The following is a 21,540-nucleotide window of genomic DNA, read 5'->3' as shown; positions in this document are numbered from 1 at the left end:
ACTCAAGACCCTGAATCAAGGGGGAGGAAACTGGTTCTCAGGAAGCTTATGGACTTTTCTTTCCAGATAGGTTTATCCATAAACAAGTAGCTTTTAAACTGAGAAGTTATATATTGCTGATAGAAATATAAATTAATACAACTTAAGATGGGCAATTAGGCAATATATATCAAAAGTCAAATGACAAATGCTAATACCGTTTGGCACAGCTATTCCAATTCTAGGAATTTATCTCACAGATATATATGTAAAAGTGTATATCATTCATTGCAGCATTGTTTGTAATAGCAAGAAGTTTAGGGAAAAAAACCTAAGTTTTGCCCTAGCTGGTTTTGCTCAATGGATAAAGCTTCGGCCTGCGGACTGAAGGATCCCAGGTTCAATTCCAGCCAAGGGCACATGCCTGGGTTGTGGGCTCAACTCCCAGTAAGGTGTGTGCAGGAAGGAGGCAGTCGATCATTTATTCTCTCTCATTTTTGATGTTCTATCTCTCTCTCCCTTCCTTTCTGAAATCAATAAAAATATATTTAAAAACAAAACAAAAAACTATCATAAAAAAAAGAAACAACCTAAGTTTCAATGAAAGGCTGAATATACCAAGCCACGTTAAAAGGGTAGGAGGATTTATAGATTATTTGTTTATATATCCACAAAAATTGGTAAAACTGGTTGCCCATAAAAGGGATACTGGGTGGCTGTGAGACAGTGGTGAAAGGAAGATATTTCACTCTATATTAACTTTTTGTACTTTATGAATGTTAAGCATGGCAATGTATTGATTTTATAATATAAGAGACAAAATTTTTAAATAAAACAAATACACCAATACAATGAAAAACTGAGAAATAATACGATGAACTAAAAAGTCAGAAAGGTTATACTTCAAGCTTGCCAACTAGTCTCTTTCCTCTGTACTCTTAACCTCTTTAAGCCTGTTTCCTCATCTATAAAAAACAAAACAAAACAAACAAAAAACAAAACAAAATCTGAGTGATATAATCTCACATCTACATCCTAGAAATCATGACCATGAAGTAACTAACAGACTTCCATCTTTCCTAAACAAGTCCAGAGTGGCTATGATCTCACTTTACTTGATCTTTAAAGACAAAGGATAGAATATAAAAATTAAGAATATTTTGTTGTTTTTCTGCCATTAGCATTCATCAAGGGCAAAGTGAGATTTCCTGACAGTGGAAATAGCATAGAATGCTGTTGATGCAATGGCTATTTGCCAGAAGCTCATCACCCCATATTAGGCCACATCGCCACTGAATCCTTTTTGTCAGACCAATGCCAGATGTGCTTCTTGCCCTCTTTAGTGTTTCCCCAACCTCCCAACTTCTCTATTCCCTATGACTTAACCCCCAGTCTTTGGTGAAACCAGGCTGGTATATTAACCAAATAACCAGAAGAGGGCAATGTTGAACTAGAAAATCTGAGGACAAAGTACAAGTTATCCATTCTTTCACCAACTAGCCTCTGATTTACACCTGTTGTCTCAGCATATTATTAAGCATGAACCCTTTAATTCTCAAAATGGTCCTGATTTGAATGACAAATTAACAGTCCTTTCACTACTGCTAGCTAACAAACAAGATGTTCTCCTTTAGGCCCAAAAGACCTGCATTTCAATTTATTGTTTCTTTTGATATATTCTTTCAAATACCTATCACCAAATCTATTTTGTCCCCAACAGATTTCCACTGTCCTTCAGACTCTGCTTTTTCTTCCTTTCTCCCAGAGAACATATCACTGATTTTTCTTTCTTTCTTTTTTTTTCAAAAGAGATTATCTTATTTCTCAAGTCATATTTGTTTTTTCTCTGGGTAGTGAGTTTTCTCCTAGATCAAACTTCCCTCTTGAACTCCCTTAACCTCCCAAGTGAAAACCTGGGGGCAGAGAGAGGAATGCCCCCTCGTGCTAATTATTTGTTTAAAATTCACCAACTATGGCATGTTATATGCAGATTCATTGCTGGCTATTCCGTTGGCCAGCACTGGCATGAATTCAACCAGTTACTCGGCTACTTAACATAAAACAGAACAGGCAGAAGGAGATACAGGAGAAACACTGGAGACAGAATTAGGCTAGCAAACTTTATAGGCTAGTTTGTGACTATATGTGCCACCTAAAATACAACCAGTTGGCCAATGGTCTTCTATTGTTAATAACTAATGTCTATGAAGAGTCACACCACTCTAGGGTGAAAAGAACACAAAGATGGGAAAACATAGGTTTTAGCTTAAATTTTATCACTAATTATTTGTTTTACTGTAGAGGAGCTTTTACTTTTAAGTTTCTATGGACCTTAACTTCTTGTTGCAGATAGTATAATAAAGAGACTATAAAGTATATTATCTCAAAAATGAACTACTTGTAAAATTATATTATTCTAAATTTTAAAAAATTAGACTTACTAGTTAGTACCTATTAACTATAGGCTTCCAAACTTCTGAAAAGCACATCTACACACACATATGTGTTATGTATCTCAAGTGGGTAACATAACTAACATGGTCAGAAGTGAGTGAGGTACTGAATTCTGAAACTGTGTCATTAGAGTGCATGGAAGTTCTTGCCCTCAGTAGACTCTGCTATCACATCTGAATATGACCTTTGTACTATTTGGTGGCATTTTGAAATTTGACCTGCGAGCATTACACCTTGTTACAAATAGCCACATGTTTTTCCGTGTTGTCATTTTACCTGCTCCATTAGCCTTTATCCCTCAGACAAGGGGAAACAAACCCAAAACATCACATCATGAATCAGAAGGGTTGTAATCAACATGTATAAACACTTTCGCAAAAGGAAAGCATTCTTTGAAATTTTGAGGATCCAAAACTATACTCCATAGAGCCAAGACATAGTCAAGGGGTATTGGGATCCCTGGCCTGAGACTGTACTGCATTCATTTCTATTCGCATTTCACTATTCCTCAGTTACAACAGGGAGCAAATATACTAACATAATTAAGAAGTAACCATAGCCCAGCCAGTGTGGCTCAGTGGTTGGGCATTGACCTGTGAACCAAGAAGTCATGGTTTGATTCCTGGCCAGGGCACATGCCCAGATTGTGGGCTTGATCCCCAGTGTGGAGCATGCAGAAAGCAGCCGATCAATGATTCTCTCGCATCACTGATGTTTCTATCTCTCTCTCTCTTCCTTCCTCTCTGAAATCAATAAATATATATATAAAAAAGAAGTAACCACAAATATCCTATATAATAAAAACCTAATATGCAAGTTGTTTGACCAGGAGGTCGACTGCTCGCTATGATGTGCACTGACCACCAGGGGCAGCACGGAACATGGTGGGAGTTGGCAACGCAGTGGTGGCAGCGGGTGGCAGAGGAGGCGATGCCGGCCCTGATGGGCCCTGACGAGAGTGGGCCCATGGCAGGATGGTGGAGGAGGTGAGCGGGCAGCACCAGGCCAAGGCGGGTGCAAGCAGGGGTCCAATTGCCCTGCAAATGGCGACCAGTGGCAGTGGCAGTGGCGGGGGGGGGGGGGGGGGGTCAGGGGGAAGGGCGGGTCCTCTGCCCGGCTCCCAGGCACTGAGGGAGCTGAGTGGGGGTCCCGGCCCCAATCAACCAACCCACAGATGGTCACCAGCAGCCGGCAGGCCCTGATAGGATCAGGGCTGGCCCGGGCTGGGATGGGGACCTGGGGGTGGGTGGCAGCGACCAACCTCCTGTGGAGCCTGGGCAGGGGGCTGCAACCTCTCACCGGCTACCTGGGGGCGGGGGTGATGGGGATGGAGGTGTGCTGAGAATGCAGGGTGTCCACTGAGCTCGCTCTCACTCCCCCTGCTACCCTCTCCCGGGATGCCAGGGCTCCTGCACCAGGAAACCCCTGCACTCAGGCGCTGGGCACCCATGAGGAGCCCGCCCCGCACCCACACAGCCTCTTCTGGGTGAGCCAGGCCACAGCCACCGGGACCACAGGGGCCGGTCAGGATCCCTGTGGGTTTGCACAGGAGCCAGTTTGCAAGGAGAGAGCGAGCTTCGCCCCACCCCCCACCCCCCACCCCCACCTTTCTTGCGGTGCCACTGGGTAGCCCAGAGGCCCATGCTGCACCTCAGTCCCCGGCATCTGGCCATGCTCACTGCATCTCCGCGTGGGGACTTGGGAGCTGTGACTCAGGCGGAGGGGGGTGCACAGGGGTCTGAGGGCCCCGGTGCTGCCCAGGGCCCAGAGTTCAGCTAGGACCTGCCCTTCCATGCCAAATGCTCGCAGGCCAGGCCTAGGGACTGCACCCATTCACAAATTTCGTGCACTGGGCCTCTGGTCTTCCATAAAGATTTGTGGCTATAGCTGCTTCTTACTCCCTAGTGCTTGCCTGAGTTTGAGTCAAGACCTATGTTTACAGAGTAGACAAAATATTTACTATAGTAATTGAAAAAAATAAAGAAGGATTGAATAAAAGGAGAATTGAAGAATTTATAAAGAAGTAATAACAAAAAAAAACAAAAAAAAACAAAAAAAAAAAGAAGTAATAACAGCTGCCTATAAGACTGTATTCACAACATATGATCATGGAAGTTCCTATTTATGATGATCCCTAAAACCAATTGAGTATCTAGAATACATATATTATGTAAACTAAGCATACAAATAAAGAGTATGAGCTTTGAAAATAATAAAGTGAGTCTTTAAAACACTGGAAAATGATAATATCAAGAAAGATAAAATTAAGCGATGAGTATCTTTGAACTTGAGATATTTTTGTCTTCTATCATTAATAGCATAATAGCTAGGGTACTTACTGATAGAAAGGAAGATTTGAGGAACAATTTGAAGGTTATTAAAAATGTGATAGCCTGACATATTATTTGGACCTCTGTAAAAATCGATAAGGTTAAAGTCCAGCTCTGCTATATCTCATAACTGTGACAACAGCCCAAGAAGCAAATATGTACTACTATATCTCAAAGCTGTGATAACATCCTGGGAAACAAGTGCCTAACATAATTTAAAAAAATGAAATTTTGTGGAGTAGTTATCCTCCCAAAAGAACAGCAAGGGAGCTAGAAGGAACTCATTCCCCCTTGTCCCAACTAGTCTTTATAGGTAAACTGAGGGAAGAATATAGAAAGTGGGCATAAATTTGATAAATATAACTGAATGCTAAAAACAAACAAACAAAAATAATAGGGCATTTACTTACAAGGTGTTCCTCTGCTGGCTTCTTCCATAGTTACCCTGACATAGGGCTTATTAAAGTCTACTTCAATTTCATCAGAAAAAGGAGCTGGCTGCCGTAAGCCCTTAAGAAGAGGAAAGTGAAGGGGGAAAAAACAGTTAAATTCAATGGAACAAACTGAAATACTCAAAAAATGGCAGCTTTAAAGAACAATTAGTTACTGAATATACTGTGAATAAAATTCCTCCTAAAACTTCATAACATAAAAAAGAAAAGAAAAAGGTCTTCCAAAATGACAAGTGAAAGTTGCAACCTTTCACCTAATGGACAAATCACAGTGTCAAAGATAAATGGTTTGCTAATGATTTCAGGGTAAAGACTGAACAAGACTGCTGGGAACAGTCCCAACTAACTGGGCCCAGAATGACGGCTCCTCTGCTGCATGGCAGAACAGCCAACCCGGATCTATGTGACTAAGTTGCCAAGGTTCATAAGCGCATTTTCAAATCACTTCACCTAGTAGACTGGGAAGGCAAACACCTCCTGTGTGCTTTATTAAGCACAATTATCATTGTGTAATGCTTTGCACTGTAAATATGTTCTAATGCTCATGTGAAGCAAGTAGTATAATAGAAAATGAGGTTCAGAGAAGTTATATGAATTGTAGGCAATTACAGTAAAACCTCGATATAATGGACTAATTCAGGTCAGGAGGTGGCCAAAAGTCTCTTACTAGTACGTGAGTAGGTTTTCTGAATGCATATGTTAAAAAATTGATAACTTAATTTACCTGTTTTTATTTATATAGACACATTTGTGTAACTAAAATTAAATATGTATGAAAAGTTTAATTTCACAGGAAAGTGTTCTATATGTATTAAAATCATTAAAAAAATAAATAAATAATAAAATCATTTTAAATTTATTCTTAATAGTTTTAGTAAATTCACCAGTCACCAGAGGTAAACAAATGCACACGGCTGGGACGTGGATTAGTGCACATCAGAACATCAACCCACTGGTGTTAAAACTGCTCGAGAAAGAGCATATGTTGGAGCAAAGACAGAGTCTTCAATAAATGGTGTTGGGAAAATTGGACAGGTACATACAAAAAAATGAAACTAGACCACCAACTTACGCTATATACAAGAATAAACTCAAAATGGATAAGAGACTTAATGTAAGACGTGAAACCATAAAAGTCCTAGGAGAAACCATAGGCACCAAAATCTCAGACATCTCCTGTAGCAATATGTTTACTGATACAACTCCTAGAACAATGGAAACCAAGGAGAAAATAAACAAATGGAACGACATTAAAATAAAAAGCTTCTGCACTGCAAAAGAAACCATCAACAGATTAACGAGAGAGCCCATTACATGGGAGGACATATTTGCCAATGATACATCTGATAAAGGGTTAATCTCCAAAATGTATAGGGAACTCATACAACTTAACAAAAGGAAGATAAACAATCCAATTTAAAAATGGGCAAAGGACCTAAATAGACACCTCTCCAAAGTGAGCATACAGAAAGCCAAGAGACATATAAAAAAACTAGAGGCCCAATGCACAAAATTCGTGCAAAAGTAGGCCTTCACGGTCCCTGCTGCCTCCGCCCTAGCTGCCTCGTGGCCCTGCAGCCCTGGCCCCCACCCACTGGCTGATCCGAAAGGTCGTGCGGAAGGCTGTTCCACCGTCCAGTCTAATTAGCATATTAGCTCTTTATTATATAGGATGCTCAAAGTCACTAATCATCAGAGAGATGCAGATCAAAATGACAATAAGATATCACCTCACACCTGTCAGAATAGCCATCATTAACAAATCAACAAACAACAAGTGTTGGTGAGGTTGTGGAGAAAAGGGAACCCTAGTACACTGCTGGTGGGAATGCAGACTAGTGCAGCTACTGTGGAGAACAGTATGGAATTTCCTCAAAAAATTAAACGTGGAACTTCCATTTGACCCAGTGATCCCACTTTTAGAAATATATCCTAAGAAACCCGAAACACTCATCAGAAAGAATATATGCACCCCTATGTTCATAGCAGCGCAACTTACAATAGCTAAGATGTAGAAACAGCTTAAGTGCCCACCAGCAGATGAGTGAATAAAAAAACTTTGGTACATTTAAACAATGGAATACTATGCAGCAATAAAAAAGAAAGAACTCTTACCATTTGCAACAGCATGAATGGATCTGAGCAAAATAAGCCAGTCAGAGAAAGATAAATATCACATGATCTCACTCATCTGTGGAATCTAATGAACCAAATAAACTGATGATCAAAAATAGACCCAGAGCCTGGTCGGCATGACTCAGTGGTTGAGCTTTGACCTATGAAGTGGCTCAGTGGTTGAGCATTGACCTTTGAACCAGGAGCTCAGGGTTTGATCCCCGGTCAGGGCACATGCCCAGGTTGCGGGCTCAATCCCTGGTGTGGGGTATGCAGGAGGCAGCCAATTGATGATTCTCTCTCATCATTGATGTTTCTCTCTCTCCCTCTCCCTTCCTCTCTGAAGTCAATATATATATATATATATATATATATATATATATATATATATATATATGCACCCAGAGACATAGAAGCATGAACAGACTATTGAAACTCAGAGGGAAGGCAGGGAAGGGTGGGTGGGAAGAGATCAACCAATGAACTTATATGCATATATGCATAACTAGTGAACATAGACAATGGGATGGTTAGGGCCTGGGGGTGGGGGGAGAAGGAAGCAGGCTGGAAGAGGTTAATGGGGAGAAAAGGAGGACCTTTTGTAATATTTTCAACAATAAAGATTAAAAAAACACATACACACAAATTGCTGCAGAAAGTCACTCCACAAAACAACAGAACCAACTTCCACACATGATGCAGTGTGATCACATTCTAATCATTCCCAGAACTTTGTAAGCAAATCTAGGTTAGAAGCAACTTTCTTTTTTTGTTGTTGTTAATCCTCGCCCTAGGACAGGATGGGCAACCTTTTTGTAAGTGCGTGCCAAAACCAGCAAAATCTCTGACTCAAAATTCTTCTGCGTGCCAACCCTAATTTTTTGAGAACGTGTTACGCCTACTTGCTATCTCTTAAGGTGTACGTATGTGAAGAACATTGAAGAAATAATAAAATTCATTCGAGCGACAAAAGTATAGTATATGATGAAAAATACATTTATTTTTTAATGTATACATGTACACTGATAGTCCGACAGAAAACTTTATGACTCCATTTGATATTATCAGTGGGACTTTTGCTGCTGCATCACTGACGACAGAGATTTTACATCAGGTTTATATTTCGTGACCTTCAGAGATATGCACGAGCTACTACTTTCATCCATCAGGCTACTCCTATTATGAGACTTAACAAAATTCATCACTGAGAACAAAGATTCACAAGCGTATGTGGATGAAAACATGGAGAGTAACGCTGTTGCAAAGTTTTTTAAACAGAAAAAATTTTCTGGAATGGCATTCCAAGTCCTCAATAGTTCGTTTTTGACACTATTGAAATTGCTCTTCCCCTCTCTCGTCAATCCATGTCTATGGTCTTTAAGATAACTTGTTATGTAAAATTATTTATTTATCTAAGATGCACCTACACTGAATTTATCTGAAAAATAAAAAAGTCGATATTAAGAAAAAATTGTAAATGGAAGATTATAAGAGAGGGTTTCGAGTGCCAGAAAAAGTTACTGGCGTGCCATGTTTGGCATGCGTGCCAGGGGTTGCCCACCCCTGCCCTAGGATATTTTTTCCCCCATTGATTTTAAAAAATATATATATTTTATTGATTTTTTACAGAGAGGAAGGGAGAGGGATAGAGAGTTAGAAACATCAATGAGAGAGAAACATCTATCAGCCGCCTCCTGCGCACCTCCTACTGGGGATGTGCCCACAATCAAGGTACATGCCCTTGACCAGAATCGAACCTGGGACCTTTCAGTCCGTAGGCTGACGCTCTATCCACTGAGCCAAACTGGTCAGGGCTCCCCATGATTTTTATAGAGTGGAAGGGAGGGAGAGAGGAAAGAGACATGGATGTGAGAGGCAATGGATTGTTTGCCTCCCGCACTCGCCTCCCTCCTCCCTACCCTAGCCAGAACAAACCTGCAATCCACTACTTGGGAATCAAACCGGAGACCCTTCAGTGGATGGGCTGATGCTCTAACACTGAGCCACACTGGCCAGGGAAAAGCATTTTAAAATTAGTAGGGTGTTAATTTTAACATAAGACATGGACCAGGAATTTCGTTCATTAAATCTAAAGTCCATTAAATCGAGGTCCACAAGATCAGGGGTTTACTGTACTCAGAGGCAAACTGAAATAAGAAGGCAAGTATGCTCTTTCCCCTATAAAGGAAAGCCTTACTCAAGAGTTTTTGTTAACTTTATTTCTATCTTATTCTATTTGATGCTATTGTGGATGCAACTGTTTTCTTAATTTTATTTTTGGATTATACCTTGCTAGTATATAGAAATGAAATTAATTTATGTGTATGTGTCTATGTGTGTAATTTCAGTTGATTCTTGTATATTGATCTTATGTCCTATGACTTTGCTAAACTCAATGATTAATTCTAGCAGTTTGTGTGTTTGGTAGATATTCCTTAGGATTTTCTATATATGAGATGATGTCGTCTGTGAATACGGACAGCTTTACTTATTCCTTTCCAATCTGGATGCCTTTAATTTCCTTTTATTATTCCTTCTTGCACTAGTAGGAACATTTAGTAGAGGGTTGAACAGAAGTGGGAAGGACAAATATCCTTGCCTTTTTCCCAGTCTGAGGTAATCTTTCTCCATTAAGTATTATGTTACCTGCAAGTTTTTTAAAGATGTCCTTTATCAGGTTGAGAAATCTCCCTTCTTTTTGTAGTTTGTTGAGAGCTTTTATAATAAACAGGTATTAGATTTTGTTACATGCTCTTTCTGCAATATTGAACCATAATATTTTGGTTATTTTATTAATTATGGTATTATTTTATTAGTTATGGTATATTAAATTATGGTATATTAAATTAATTGATTTTAATATGTTAAACCAATCTTGCATACTTGAGTGAAATCCCTCTTGGTCATGTTATGTAAATCATTTTATATGTTCCTAAATTCAATCTGTTACTATGTTAAGGATTTTTATGTCTAAGTTTGTGCGGGATTCTGAACTATAATTTTCTCTTTTTGTGCTGTTCTTACCTGGCTTTTATATCTGGCCTCATAAAATAGGTTAGTACGTGTTCTCTTCTCTATTTCCTGAAAGTGTTTGTATAGGATTGGTATTTTTTCTTCCTTAAATGTTTGATAGCACTCACCAATGAAGCCATCTGATCCTGGACTTGTCTTTGCAGGAAGACTCTTAAAGACTAATTCAAACTTTTTTATTTGGGATAGGTCTATTCACATTTTCCATTTCATTTTGGGCTGTAATGATGTTCCCTTAGAATTTGAAATTCTAAACAGATTACATTCTGATTGAAATAAATCCAGAGACCTGGAAGACACTGTTTTGACACAGATAAGGATAGATTTTTTTAAATTGTTTTAAAATTAAAAAATAATCTTTTTAAAACCACTTATATGTTTACTTTAAAATATACTAACACTATAAAATAAGCAAAAACACACCCGGCCAGTGTGGCTCGGTTCAATTCCCAGTCAGGGCACATGCCCGGGTTTCAGGCTCGATCCCCCATGGGGGGCATGCAGGAGACAGCCGACCAATGATTCTTTCTCTTCATTTTTGTTTCTATATCTCTCTCCCTCTCCCTTTCTTTCTTAAATCAATAAAGATATATATATATATATATATATATATATATATATATATATATATATATATATATATATTTAAAAATAAGCAAAAACATTCATTTTTAAATGTGTTATACTTTTTAGAACATTTTTTAGAAGAGGTAAGAATAGATCAAAAACCCAAATGTGCAATTTTCTGAAATTATTTGTGATTTCTCTACAGATTAGAGGAAACAATTTATCCAAAAGTTAGCACTCAAAGAGTTGCTTAACAGTAATTTGTGTTTCTAAAAGTATATGCTATTCACAAAATAATACATATTCTATGATTTCACCTATATTAAGATCAAAAACAGGCAAAGCTAATCTATGGTTAATAGAAGCCAGAGGAAAGAAGAAAGGAAGGAAGGGAGGGAGGGAGAGAGGGAGGGAAGGAAGGGGTAAAGTAAAAAAGAAAGAAAGAAAAAATAGAAGCCAGAGAACAAAGAGGAAATTTGGGGGAAAAAAATACTAACTAGCAGAGGGTGTGAGAAAGTCTCTGGGAGTACTGCTGATTACATATGTAAACATTTACTAGTACTGAGCTGTACTCTTAAGGTTTGTGCACTATTTATACATAAGTTAGACCTCAGGAAACAGATGATATTTGGCCATAAAAAGGAATGCAGCCCTAACCGGTTTGGCTCAGTGGATAGAGTGTCGGCCTGCGGACTGAAGGGTCCCAGGTTCGATTCCAATCAAGGGCATGTACCTTGATTGCGGGCTCATCCCATGAGGGGTGTACAGGAGGCAGCTGATCGATGTTTCTCTCTCATCGATGTTTCTAACTCCCTATCCCCCTCCCTTCCTCTGTAAAAAATCAATAAATTTTTTTTTTTTTAAAGAAAGAAATGGTGGTGGTTTTTTTTTAAAAAAAGGAATGCAGAACTGATACATGCTGCAACATGGAAAACATTATGCTAAGAGAAAGAAGCCAGCCATAATAGACCACTTATTATATGATTCCATTTATATGTAATGTCCAGAACAGGAAAATTTATAGACAGAAAGTAGGTTAGTGTTTATGTTGGGCTGGGAGGGTTGGGAAGAAACGGGGAGTGACTGCTAATGGATACAAGTTTCTCTCTGGGGTGATGAAAATATTTGAAAACGGGTGAGATGATGGTTGCACACCTCTGAATATTCTAAAAACCACTGAATTGTACACTTTACGCGAATACAGACAGTCCTCAGGTTATGTTGGACTCAATGTACATTATTTCATGATTACGTCACCATCTCCTATTTATTTATTAAAAAAAAAAAGTTCCGTCATTTTGACGTATGTACATATGTGCTCTATGTTTTTTATTGCTTATTTACCACAAGTAAAGGTTGGGAATTGTTATCTTTCTTTTAATTTTTTTTACTGTTTCACTTCATTACTGCTGTGTATGTGCTCCATGTGAGTGACGTAGGTGCTTATGTAGGTGGGTTCCGACTTATGGCGAAAATCGAGTTACACTGCGCCATAGGAATGGATCTCCAACCTAACCCGAGGACCTACTGTATTGAATTATAACAGTATATGAATTATATATCAACTAGAGGCCCAATGCACAATGCACCGGTGGGGTTCCTTGTCCTGGCCTATGCCCTCTTGCAATCCGGGACCTCTGGGGGATGTTGGAGAGCCAGTTTCAGCCCAATCCCTGTAGGCCAGGTCAAGGGACCCCACCGGTGCACCTCTAGTATGCATATAAGATCTTCCCGCCCTTCGCTCTCCCCCTGCCCTTCTGAGATTCATCAGTCTGTTCCATGTTTCCATGCCTGTGGTTTCCACTCTGCGTTGAGTGTCGCCCCCGTTGTGGTCAATGCACATCATAGCTACTGGACGGTCGGTCCTTCAGACAGTCAGCCAGTTGCTTAGGTTTAAATATATATAAAGTTGTTTATATATTTTTACATGTAAAATGTAAATATATATGAAACAAATAGAAAAAGTTACTTCTACTAACAATAGTAATAGGCCCAGGGGAGCAGGCCTAAGACAGCAGTTGGACATCCCCAAAGGGTTCCCAAACTGTGAGAGGGCACAGGCCAGGCTGAGGGACCCCTGCTAGTGCACGAATTTCATGTACCAGGCCTCTAGCAGAGGATAATTATCATCATCCTAAATGATCTTCTGATGCAATATTGTTTCCATAAAGACTTTTTCCAGATTTTGTTCACATACATTAACTCATTATTCCTAAAAATTCCAATGAAAAACAAGATATTCTGGTGTCCTTAATAGTGGGGGAATGTAGATCGCTCAAATAAAGTAAGATTAGAATTTAATATTGGCTTTCTAATACTCTTTCTACTTTTAAGGATTCTTTTTCTTTACATTTAAATATTTTTTTTATTTTTTCAATTACAGTTCATATACAATATTATATTAGTTTCAGGTGTATAATCCAGTGATTAAACATTTATATAACTTACAAAGTGATCACTTCAGTAAAACTAGTACCCATTTGATGCCATTACAATATTATTGACTATATTCCCTATGTTGTACTTTACATGCCCATGACTATTCCGTTTAACTACCAATTTGTGCTTCTTAACCCCTTTCCATCTGTCAACCATCAAAATATTCCCTATCTATGAGTCTGTTCCTATTGTTTGTTCATTTTGTTTTTTTAGATTCTACATACAAGTGAAAACATGGCATTTGTCTTTTTCTGTCTGACTTACTTCACTCATCACAGTATCCTCTAGGTCAGTGGTCGGCAAACTCATTAATCAACAGAGCCAAATATCAACAGTACAATGATTAAAATTTCTTTTGAGAGCCAAATGTTTTAAACTTAAACTATATAGGTAGGTACATTGTTATTAACTTAATTAGGGTACTCCTAAGCTGGCCTTTGCTAAAAACGTCCTCAATCTGAGGAGTCGACTGTAGCGAACGTACCCCCACTTCTTCTAACGTCACTTCCTCAAAATAGACTCGCCCAGGCCGAAAACCGACTTCTGCGCATGGGCCATGAAGTTTCAATCGCACTGTACGTGCGCGCCCGCACATGGTATTTTGTGGAAGAGCCACACTCAAGGGGCCAAAGAGCCACATGTGGCTCACGAGCTGCGGTTTGCCGACCACTGCTCTGGGTCCATCCATGTTGTTTCAAGTGGCAAGATTTCATTCTTTTTTATGGCTGAGTAATAGTCCATTGTATATATGTAGCATTTCTTCTTTATCCATTCACCTATTTATGGATACAAATTGCTTTCAAGCCTGGCCAGCATGGCTCAACGGTTGAGCGTCGTCGATCTATGAACCAAGAGGTCACAGTTCGATTCCCAGTCAGGGCACATGCCTGGATTGTGGGCTTGATCCCTAGTGTGGGGCAGCCAATCAAGGATTCTCATCATTGATGTTTCTATTTCTCTCTCCCTCTCCGTTCCTCTCTGAAATCAATAATAAAAATAAAATAAACAAATTGCTTCCATATCTTGGCTATTATAAATAATGCTGCAATGAACATATAAATGTATATGTCTTTTCAATGTAATGTTTTGGGTTTCTTTGGATAAATACCCAGAAGTGAAATAGATGGGTCTGTCTTTGTCTCTTTATAGCCTTTGTTTTAAAGTCTATCTTGTCTGGTATAAGTATTGCTACCCCATCTTTTTTTAATTACTGGTTTCCATCCCTTTACTTTCAGTCTGTGCGTCTTTCTATCTGAAGTAAGTCTTTTGTGGACAGTATATGTAAGGGTCTCGTTTCCTTATCCATTCACCCACCCTATCTCATTTAATTGGAGCCTTTAATCCATGTGCATTTAAAGTAATTTTTAGATCCAAGATAGTGGCAGAGTAGGTGGAAGTTACACTCCCTTCTTCCCAGGTCCAGACTAGAATTACAACTAAGTTATAGAACAACCAACCTAAATAACCAACTGAAGACTAGCTGAATAGAAGTCTTATAACCAATGATTTACAGAAGCCATATCAAGATTGGAATGAAGGGCAGAGACATGAAAAGGGCTGGCCCTGCAAACATACCAGTATATCTCAGCTGCAAAGATTGAGACCCTTAAAGAACATGGGCTCTCAACTCTATGCAGGGCTCCTTCCAGCCCAAAGCACCAGAGCTGAGAAGAGGAGCCCACATAATATCTGGCTGTGAAAATAAGCAAGGATTCTGTATGCCAGGGAAAGACAGGAGTCTTCTAGAAACCCAGGTGTCCTGCTAAAGGGCAAGAACACAACATCTCATTCACTTACAGCCACTCACTCTGGGCTCCTGCAGAGAGAGGGCAGATCAGAGCAGACTGGAGTCATACGAGGACAGACTGGGTTGTGTGGCTCTGGGAAGAAAGCTGAAGGGACAACTGCCTTGATCCCTTGCATTGGGTGCCTTTCCCACACCACCCACAACCACCACCTTTCCTGGGTCGAGCATTCCCCTCCATACAGGAGCAACCTAGAGGAGCGGTTCTCAACCTGTGGGTCGCGACCCCTTTGGGGATCAAATGACCTTTTCACAGGGGTCACCTAAGACCATCGGAAAACATATATATAATTACATATTGTTTTGTGATTAATCACTATGCTTTAATTATGTTCAATTTGTGACAATGAAAATACATCCTGCATATCAGATATTTACATTACGATTCATAACAGTAGCAAAATTATAGTTATGAAGTAGCAACGAAAATAATTTTATGGTTGGGGGTCACCACAACATGAGGAACTGTATTAAAGGGTCACGGCATTAGGAAGGTTGAGATCCACTGGCCTAGCACGACCACGACCACTAGCAGTGATCGGCAAACTGCAGCTCGCGAGCCACATGTGGCTCTTTGGCCCCTTGAGTGTGGCTCTTCCACAAAATACCAACTTCTGCGCATGAGCCATGAAGTTTCAATTGCACTGTACATGCACGCCCGCACGTGGTATTTTGTGGAAGAGCCACACTCAAGGGGCCAAAGAGCCGTGTGTGGATCACGAGCCGCAGTTTGCTGACCACTGGCCTAGAGGAATGTAGTAACTCCACCCTCCCAACTCCCTGTCACCTGTCCTGCCAAGCTCTGGCCTTGCAGAGGAGTCAGATGGCTGTGGCCAGCTTGGGCCCTTGGTGCACACTCTCTTAGAAGTCTCTTGAGGAGGGAGACACTACAGTAGGGGCCATGTTTCCCTCCCACGCCCAACCCATACTACCTTTCCTGTGCAGAACCCTCCCTTCACACTGCCAAATCTTGGTCCATTTGGGTCTGATGAACTCTGCTAGCCTCACCCTGATGACTCCCTAAGACACCACACCACCACAAAGGTCTGTGGGCACCCAGTAAGTGGCAGCTAGACTTCTTGTACCCTAACACTTTTGTTGAGTGGCCTCAATCTCAGTCCTGGTGCCAATTTTGAATCTGTATAAATCTGGTAAATACCATTTGCCTCTATCTGGTGACTCACTGAGAACCAACCTCATTCAACTCGCAAACAATCAAAGACTACTTCAGTGACTTAGCTTAACAGGAAGCCACAAGTGGAAGCAGATCTCGGGATGCCTTGGGTCTTTTTCTGATGTGGCCCCAGACTCAGTGCTGCTAGAAGCCAGGCTTGGTACGCATCTGGGCTGTCCCACTCACACCCAGGCCCCGCAGAGGCAGTCACTGTGGATCACTTTGTAGCTCCAAACAGATGACCCAGGGCTGGCCACAGGCAGCACCTGACATTGACCTGTATCAGAGTCCTTCCCAAGAGACCCTAGGACCAACACACCTGGTGATAGGACTCACCACATCATAGCACGACCCAATTAGTTCCACAAGCAACACACCCAAAGGAAGATATCGGCAGGCACCAGAACCTGCTGGGTGGAATTCCAATTCATGGGGTTGGCCTACACACAGCAGCTCATACACTGTGATCAGGGTCAATCCTCATAGCCAGCAAGACCAAGGGTCCACCCCACCCATGGATGGGCCAACAGCAATTACAACAGGAGGGTTTACATAACACACACAATGAACATTCCTAGAACATCTAGCACAGGTAATCATGGAGATTGCACCATTGAGACCCACATGACACCTAATACATAAGGCCACCATACCAAAAGTGGGAGGCATACAATATCACCGATAAGGGTTTAATCTCCAACATTTACAGGGAACTCATGACACTTAACAATAGGAAGATAATCCAATAAAAAAATGGGCAACGGACCTAGATAGACACTTTTTGAAAGAGGACATACAGAAGGCCGAAAGACATATGAAAACATGCTCAAAGTCACTAATTAAACGAGAGATGCAAATCAAAACGACAATGCGGTATCATCTCACACTTGTCAGAATGGCTATCATCAACAAATCAACAAACAACAAGTGTTGGAGAGGATGTGGAGAAAAAGGAACCCTTCTGCACTGCTGGTGGGAATGCAGACTGGTGCAGCCACTGTGGAGAACAGTATGGAGCTTCCTCAAAAAACTAAAAATGGAACTCCCATTTGACCCAGTGATCCCACTTCTAAAAATATATCCCAAGAAACCAGAAACACCAATCAGAAAGGATATATGAACCCCTATGTTCATGGCAGCACAATTCACCACAGCTAAGATTTGGAAACAGACTAAGTGCCCATCAGAAGATGAATGGATTAAAAAACTGTGGTACATCTACACAATGGAATATTATGCTGCAGTAAAAAAGAAGGAACTTTTGCAACAGCATGGATGGAACTGGAGAGCATTATGCTAAGTGAAATAAGCCAGTCAGAGAAAGATAAATACCACATGATCTCACTCATTTGTGGATTATAGAGAACAACACAGACTGATGAACAGGGACAGATCCAAAGACAGAGAAACAGTGATCAGACTATCAATCCCCAGAAGGAAAGTAGGGGAGGGAGGGGGTAAGGGGAAGAGATCAACCAAAGGACTTGTATGCACGCATATAAGCCAAACCAATGGACATGGACAACAGGAGGGTGAGAGCATGAGTGGTGGTGGGGGGGGGGGAGGATGGGGGTTAATGGGGGTGATGAGGACACATTTGTAATACCTTAACTAATAAAGAATTAAAAAAAAAAAAAGTGGGAGGCATAGCAGATCTACCTAATACACAGAAACAATTACAGAGAGGCAGCCAAAATTGGAAGAGAAAAAAACATGCTCCAAATTAAAGAACATAAAAAATCCCCTGAATATGAACTGAATGAAATGGAGGCAAGCAATCTACCAGCAACTGGGTTCAAAACAAGGGTTATAAGAATGCTCAAGAAACTTAAGGGAAGAACGGATGAACTTAATGAAAACTTAAAGAGATAGCAAACATAAAAAAGAGCATAGAGTCCTAGCTGGTTTTGCTCAATGGATAGAGTGTTGGCCTGTGGATTGAAGGGTCCCAGGTTCAATTCTGGTCAAGGGCACATGCCTGGGTTTTGGGCTCGATCCCTTGTAGGAGGCATGCAAGCAGCAGCCGATCAATGATTCTCTCTCACCATTGATGTTTCTATCTCTCTCTCCCTCTCCCTTCCTCTCTGAAATCAATAAAAATGTATTTTTTTAAAAAAAAAAAAAGAGTATAGAAGTCAGTAAGAAATGAAGAATACAATAACTGAAATGAAGAATACACTAGAAAGAATCAACAGCAGGTTAGAAGAAGCTGAGGATCAAATCAGCAATTTGGAAGACAACAGAAAACACCCAATCAGAGCAGCAAAAAGAAATAAGAATCCAAAAATATTAGGATAGTTTAAGGGACCTCTGGGCAACATCTGCATCATAGGGGTACCAGAAGAAGAGAGAGAAAGCAAGGGATTGATAACCTATTTGAAGAAACAATTACCGAGCCCAGATGGCGTGGCTCAGTGATTGTCAACCTATGAACCAGGAAGTCATGTTTTAATTCATGCCTGGGTTGCAGGCTTGATCCCCTGTGTGGGGCATGCAGAAAGCAGCTGATCAATTATTCTCTCTTATCATTAATGTTTCTATCTTTCTTCCCCCTCCCTTCCTCTCTGAAATCAATAAAAAAATATTTAAAAAAAAGAAAGAATGACTGAAAACTTCCTTAACCTGAGGCAGGAAAAAGACAAAAATCCAGGAAGTACAGAAAGTCCCAAACAAGTTGAATCCAAAGAGACCCACATCAAGACACATCATAATTAAAATGGCAAAGGTTAAAGACAAAGGGAGAATCTTAAAAGCAGGAAGTAAAAGACAGTTTCCTACAAAGGAGCTCCCATAAGACTGATAGCTGATTTTTCAACAGAAGGGACTGGCACAAAAGATTCAAAGTGATGAAAAGCAAGGACCTACAACCAAGATTGCTCTACCTAGAAAAGCTATCATTTAGCACCAAAGGACAGAAAAAGCACTTCCCAGACAAGAAAAACCTACATGGTTAATCACCACCCAACCAGTATCACAAGAAATGTTCACAGACCTTCTTTAAGAAGAAGAAAAAAATTAAAAATATGAATAATAAATGGCAATAAATACATATCTATTGATAATTACTATATTCTTATTTTTAAATTTTATTTTTAAATTATAGTTTACATTCAATATTATTTTGCATTTGTTTTAGGTGTACAGTATAGTGGTTAGATAATCATATACTTTACAAAGTGTTCCCCCCTATATTTCTAGCACCCACCTGGCAACATACATAGTGCTTACAATATTATCAACTACATTTCCGATGCTGTTTTGTTTTTGCTCACACTGTCCAGAATCAACTTGATATCCTTGGCACTGGAGAAGGCACTGCCCCCGAGGTCATCTTTTCATCTCTGTGTTATTATTATTACTAGAGACCTGATCCATGAATTAGTGCATGGCTGGGCTCCCTTGGCCTAGCCAGCGATCATGGATGATCAGGGCCGATCAGGGCCATCTCGCTAGGTTCCCATCGGGGCCAATGGGGGCCAGCCGGCTGTGGGGAGGGGCCACCGGAGGTTGCCAGCCATGGGAGGTTGTCTGTGGGAGGGCACTGACCACGAGGGGGAAGCTCCTGCATTGAGCATATGCCCCCTGGTGGTCAGTGTGCATCATAGCAACCAGACAGCCAGTCATTCAGTTGTTCGGTCGCTTAGGCTTTGATATATAGAGATTTTTAAAATATATTTTAAATTGATTTTTAGAGAAAGAGGAAGGGATAGAGAGATAGAAATATCTATGAGAGAGAAACATCATTGACCAGCTGCCTCCTACGTTCCCCCTATTGGGGATTGAACCCACAACCTAGGCACATGCCCTGAGTGGAATCAAACCAGTTTCCTCTGAGTTCATGAGTCGATGATCAACCACTGAGAATTACCGGCCAGGCTATTTTTTATTTTTTTAATCCTTACCTGAGGATATTTTTCCCATTGATTTTTAGATAGAGTAGAGCAGTGGTTCTCAACCGTCTGGCCCTTTAAATACAGTTCCTCATGTTGTGACCCAACCATAAAATTATTTTCGTTGCTACTTCATAACTGTAATGTTGCTACTGTTATGAATCTTAATGTAAATATCTGATATGCAGGATGGTCTTAGGCGACCCCTGTGAAAGGGTCGTTCAACCACCAAAGGGGTTGCGACCCACAGGTTGAGAACCACTGGAGTAGAGGGAGGAAGGGAAGGAGAGAAAGAGAGAGAAAAACATAAATGTGGGAGAGACTGATCGATTGGTTGTTTTCCCGCATCCACCCCAACCGGAGCCAGGGATCGAACCTGCAACTGCAGTATATGGCCTTGATCAGGAATTGAACCCGAGACCCTTAGGTCCACAGGCTGACACTCTAACCACTGACTCAAACCAACCAGAGCTCTTTTCATCTTTGTATCTCTAATTCTAGCAAATGGCACACAGAGGTTCTCAATATATGTTTATTGGCTGTGGTAATAGTTGCACAACTCTGTGAATATACTAAAAACCATTGATTATACAGTTTAAATTGGTGGATTATATGATCTCAACAAAGCTGTTATTGAAAAAGCAAAACCGCCCAGCCAGTGTTGCTCAGTGGTTGAGCGTCGCCCTAGGTACCAAGAAGTTCTGGTTCAACTCCTGGTCAGGGCACAAGTCCAGGTTGTGGACTCAATCCCAAGTGGAAGGCATGCAGGAGGCAGCCAATCAGTGATTCTCTCCCATCACTGATGTTTCTCTCTCTCTCCTCTACCTTCCTCTTTGAAATCAATAAAAATATATTTAAGCCCAGCCAGCGTGGCTCAGGGATTGAGCGTTGACCTACAAACCAGTAGGTCCCAGTTTGATTCCCCATTGGAACACATGCTTGGGTTGCGGACTCAATCCCCAGTAGGGGACGTGCAGGAGGTAGCCTATTCAATGATTTTCTCTCATCATTGATGTTTCTATCTCTCTCTTCTTCTCCCTTCTTCTCTGAAATGAATAAAAATAAATAAAAATATATTTATTTTAAAAAGGGAAACATCACCCTGGCCAGTGTGCTCAATGGTTAGAGTGTCATCCCATGTACCACAGAGTCAAGGGTTCAATTCCCAGTCAAGAGCATGTACCTGGATTACAGGTTTGATCCCTAGCCCCAGTTGCAGAAGGCAACTAATAGATGTGTCTCACATCGATGTTTCTCTCTCTCTCCCTCCCTCCCTCCCTCCTTTCCTTCCACTCTCTCTAAAAAT

General features: G+C 40.6%; 2 protein-coding genes across 2 annotated transcripts in view; both read right to left on the bottom strand.

The window, feature by feature from the left end:
* PCYT1A (phosphate cytidylyltransferase 1A, choline) overlaps positions 1-21,540 on the bottom strand; it is a 35,127-nt gene that overhangs the window by 10,578 nt on the left and 3,009 nt on the right. Inside the window, exon 2 of the mRNA XM_059687504.1 lies at positions 5,174-5,273. Within this exon, the coding sequence (XP_059543487.1) occupies positions 5,174-5,273 (100 nt within the window). The remainder of the gene's footprint in view (positions 1-5,173; positions 5,274-21,540) is intronic.
* Positions 5,203-21,540, bottom strand: part of DYNLT2B (dynein light chain Tctex-type 2B) — a 66,108-nt gene continuing 49,770 nt past the window's right edge. Inside the window, exon 7 of the transcript XR_009451844.1 lies at positions 5,203-5,273. The gene's annotated coding sequence lies outside the window, so the exon portion shown is untranslated. The remainder of the gene's footprint in view (positions 5,274-21,540) is intronic.

This window comes from Myotis daubentonii, chromosome 3 (assembly GCF_963259705.1).
Source record: "Myotis daubentonii chromosome 3, mMyoDau2.1, whole genome shotgun sequence".
NCBI lineage: Eukaryota > Metazoa > Chordata > Mammalia > Chiroptera > Vespertilionidae > Myotis > Myotis daubentonii.
The sequence above is the reverse complement of the archived record's forward strand: the minus strand, read 5'-3'. Positions and strand labels throughout refer to the sequence as shown.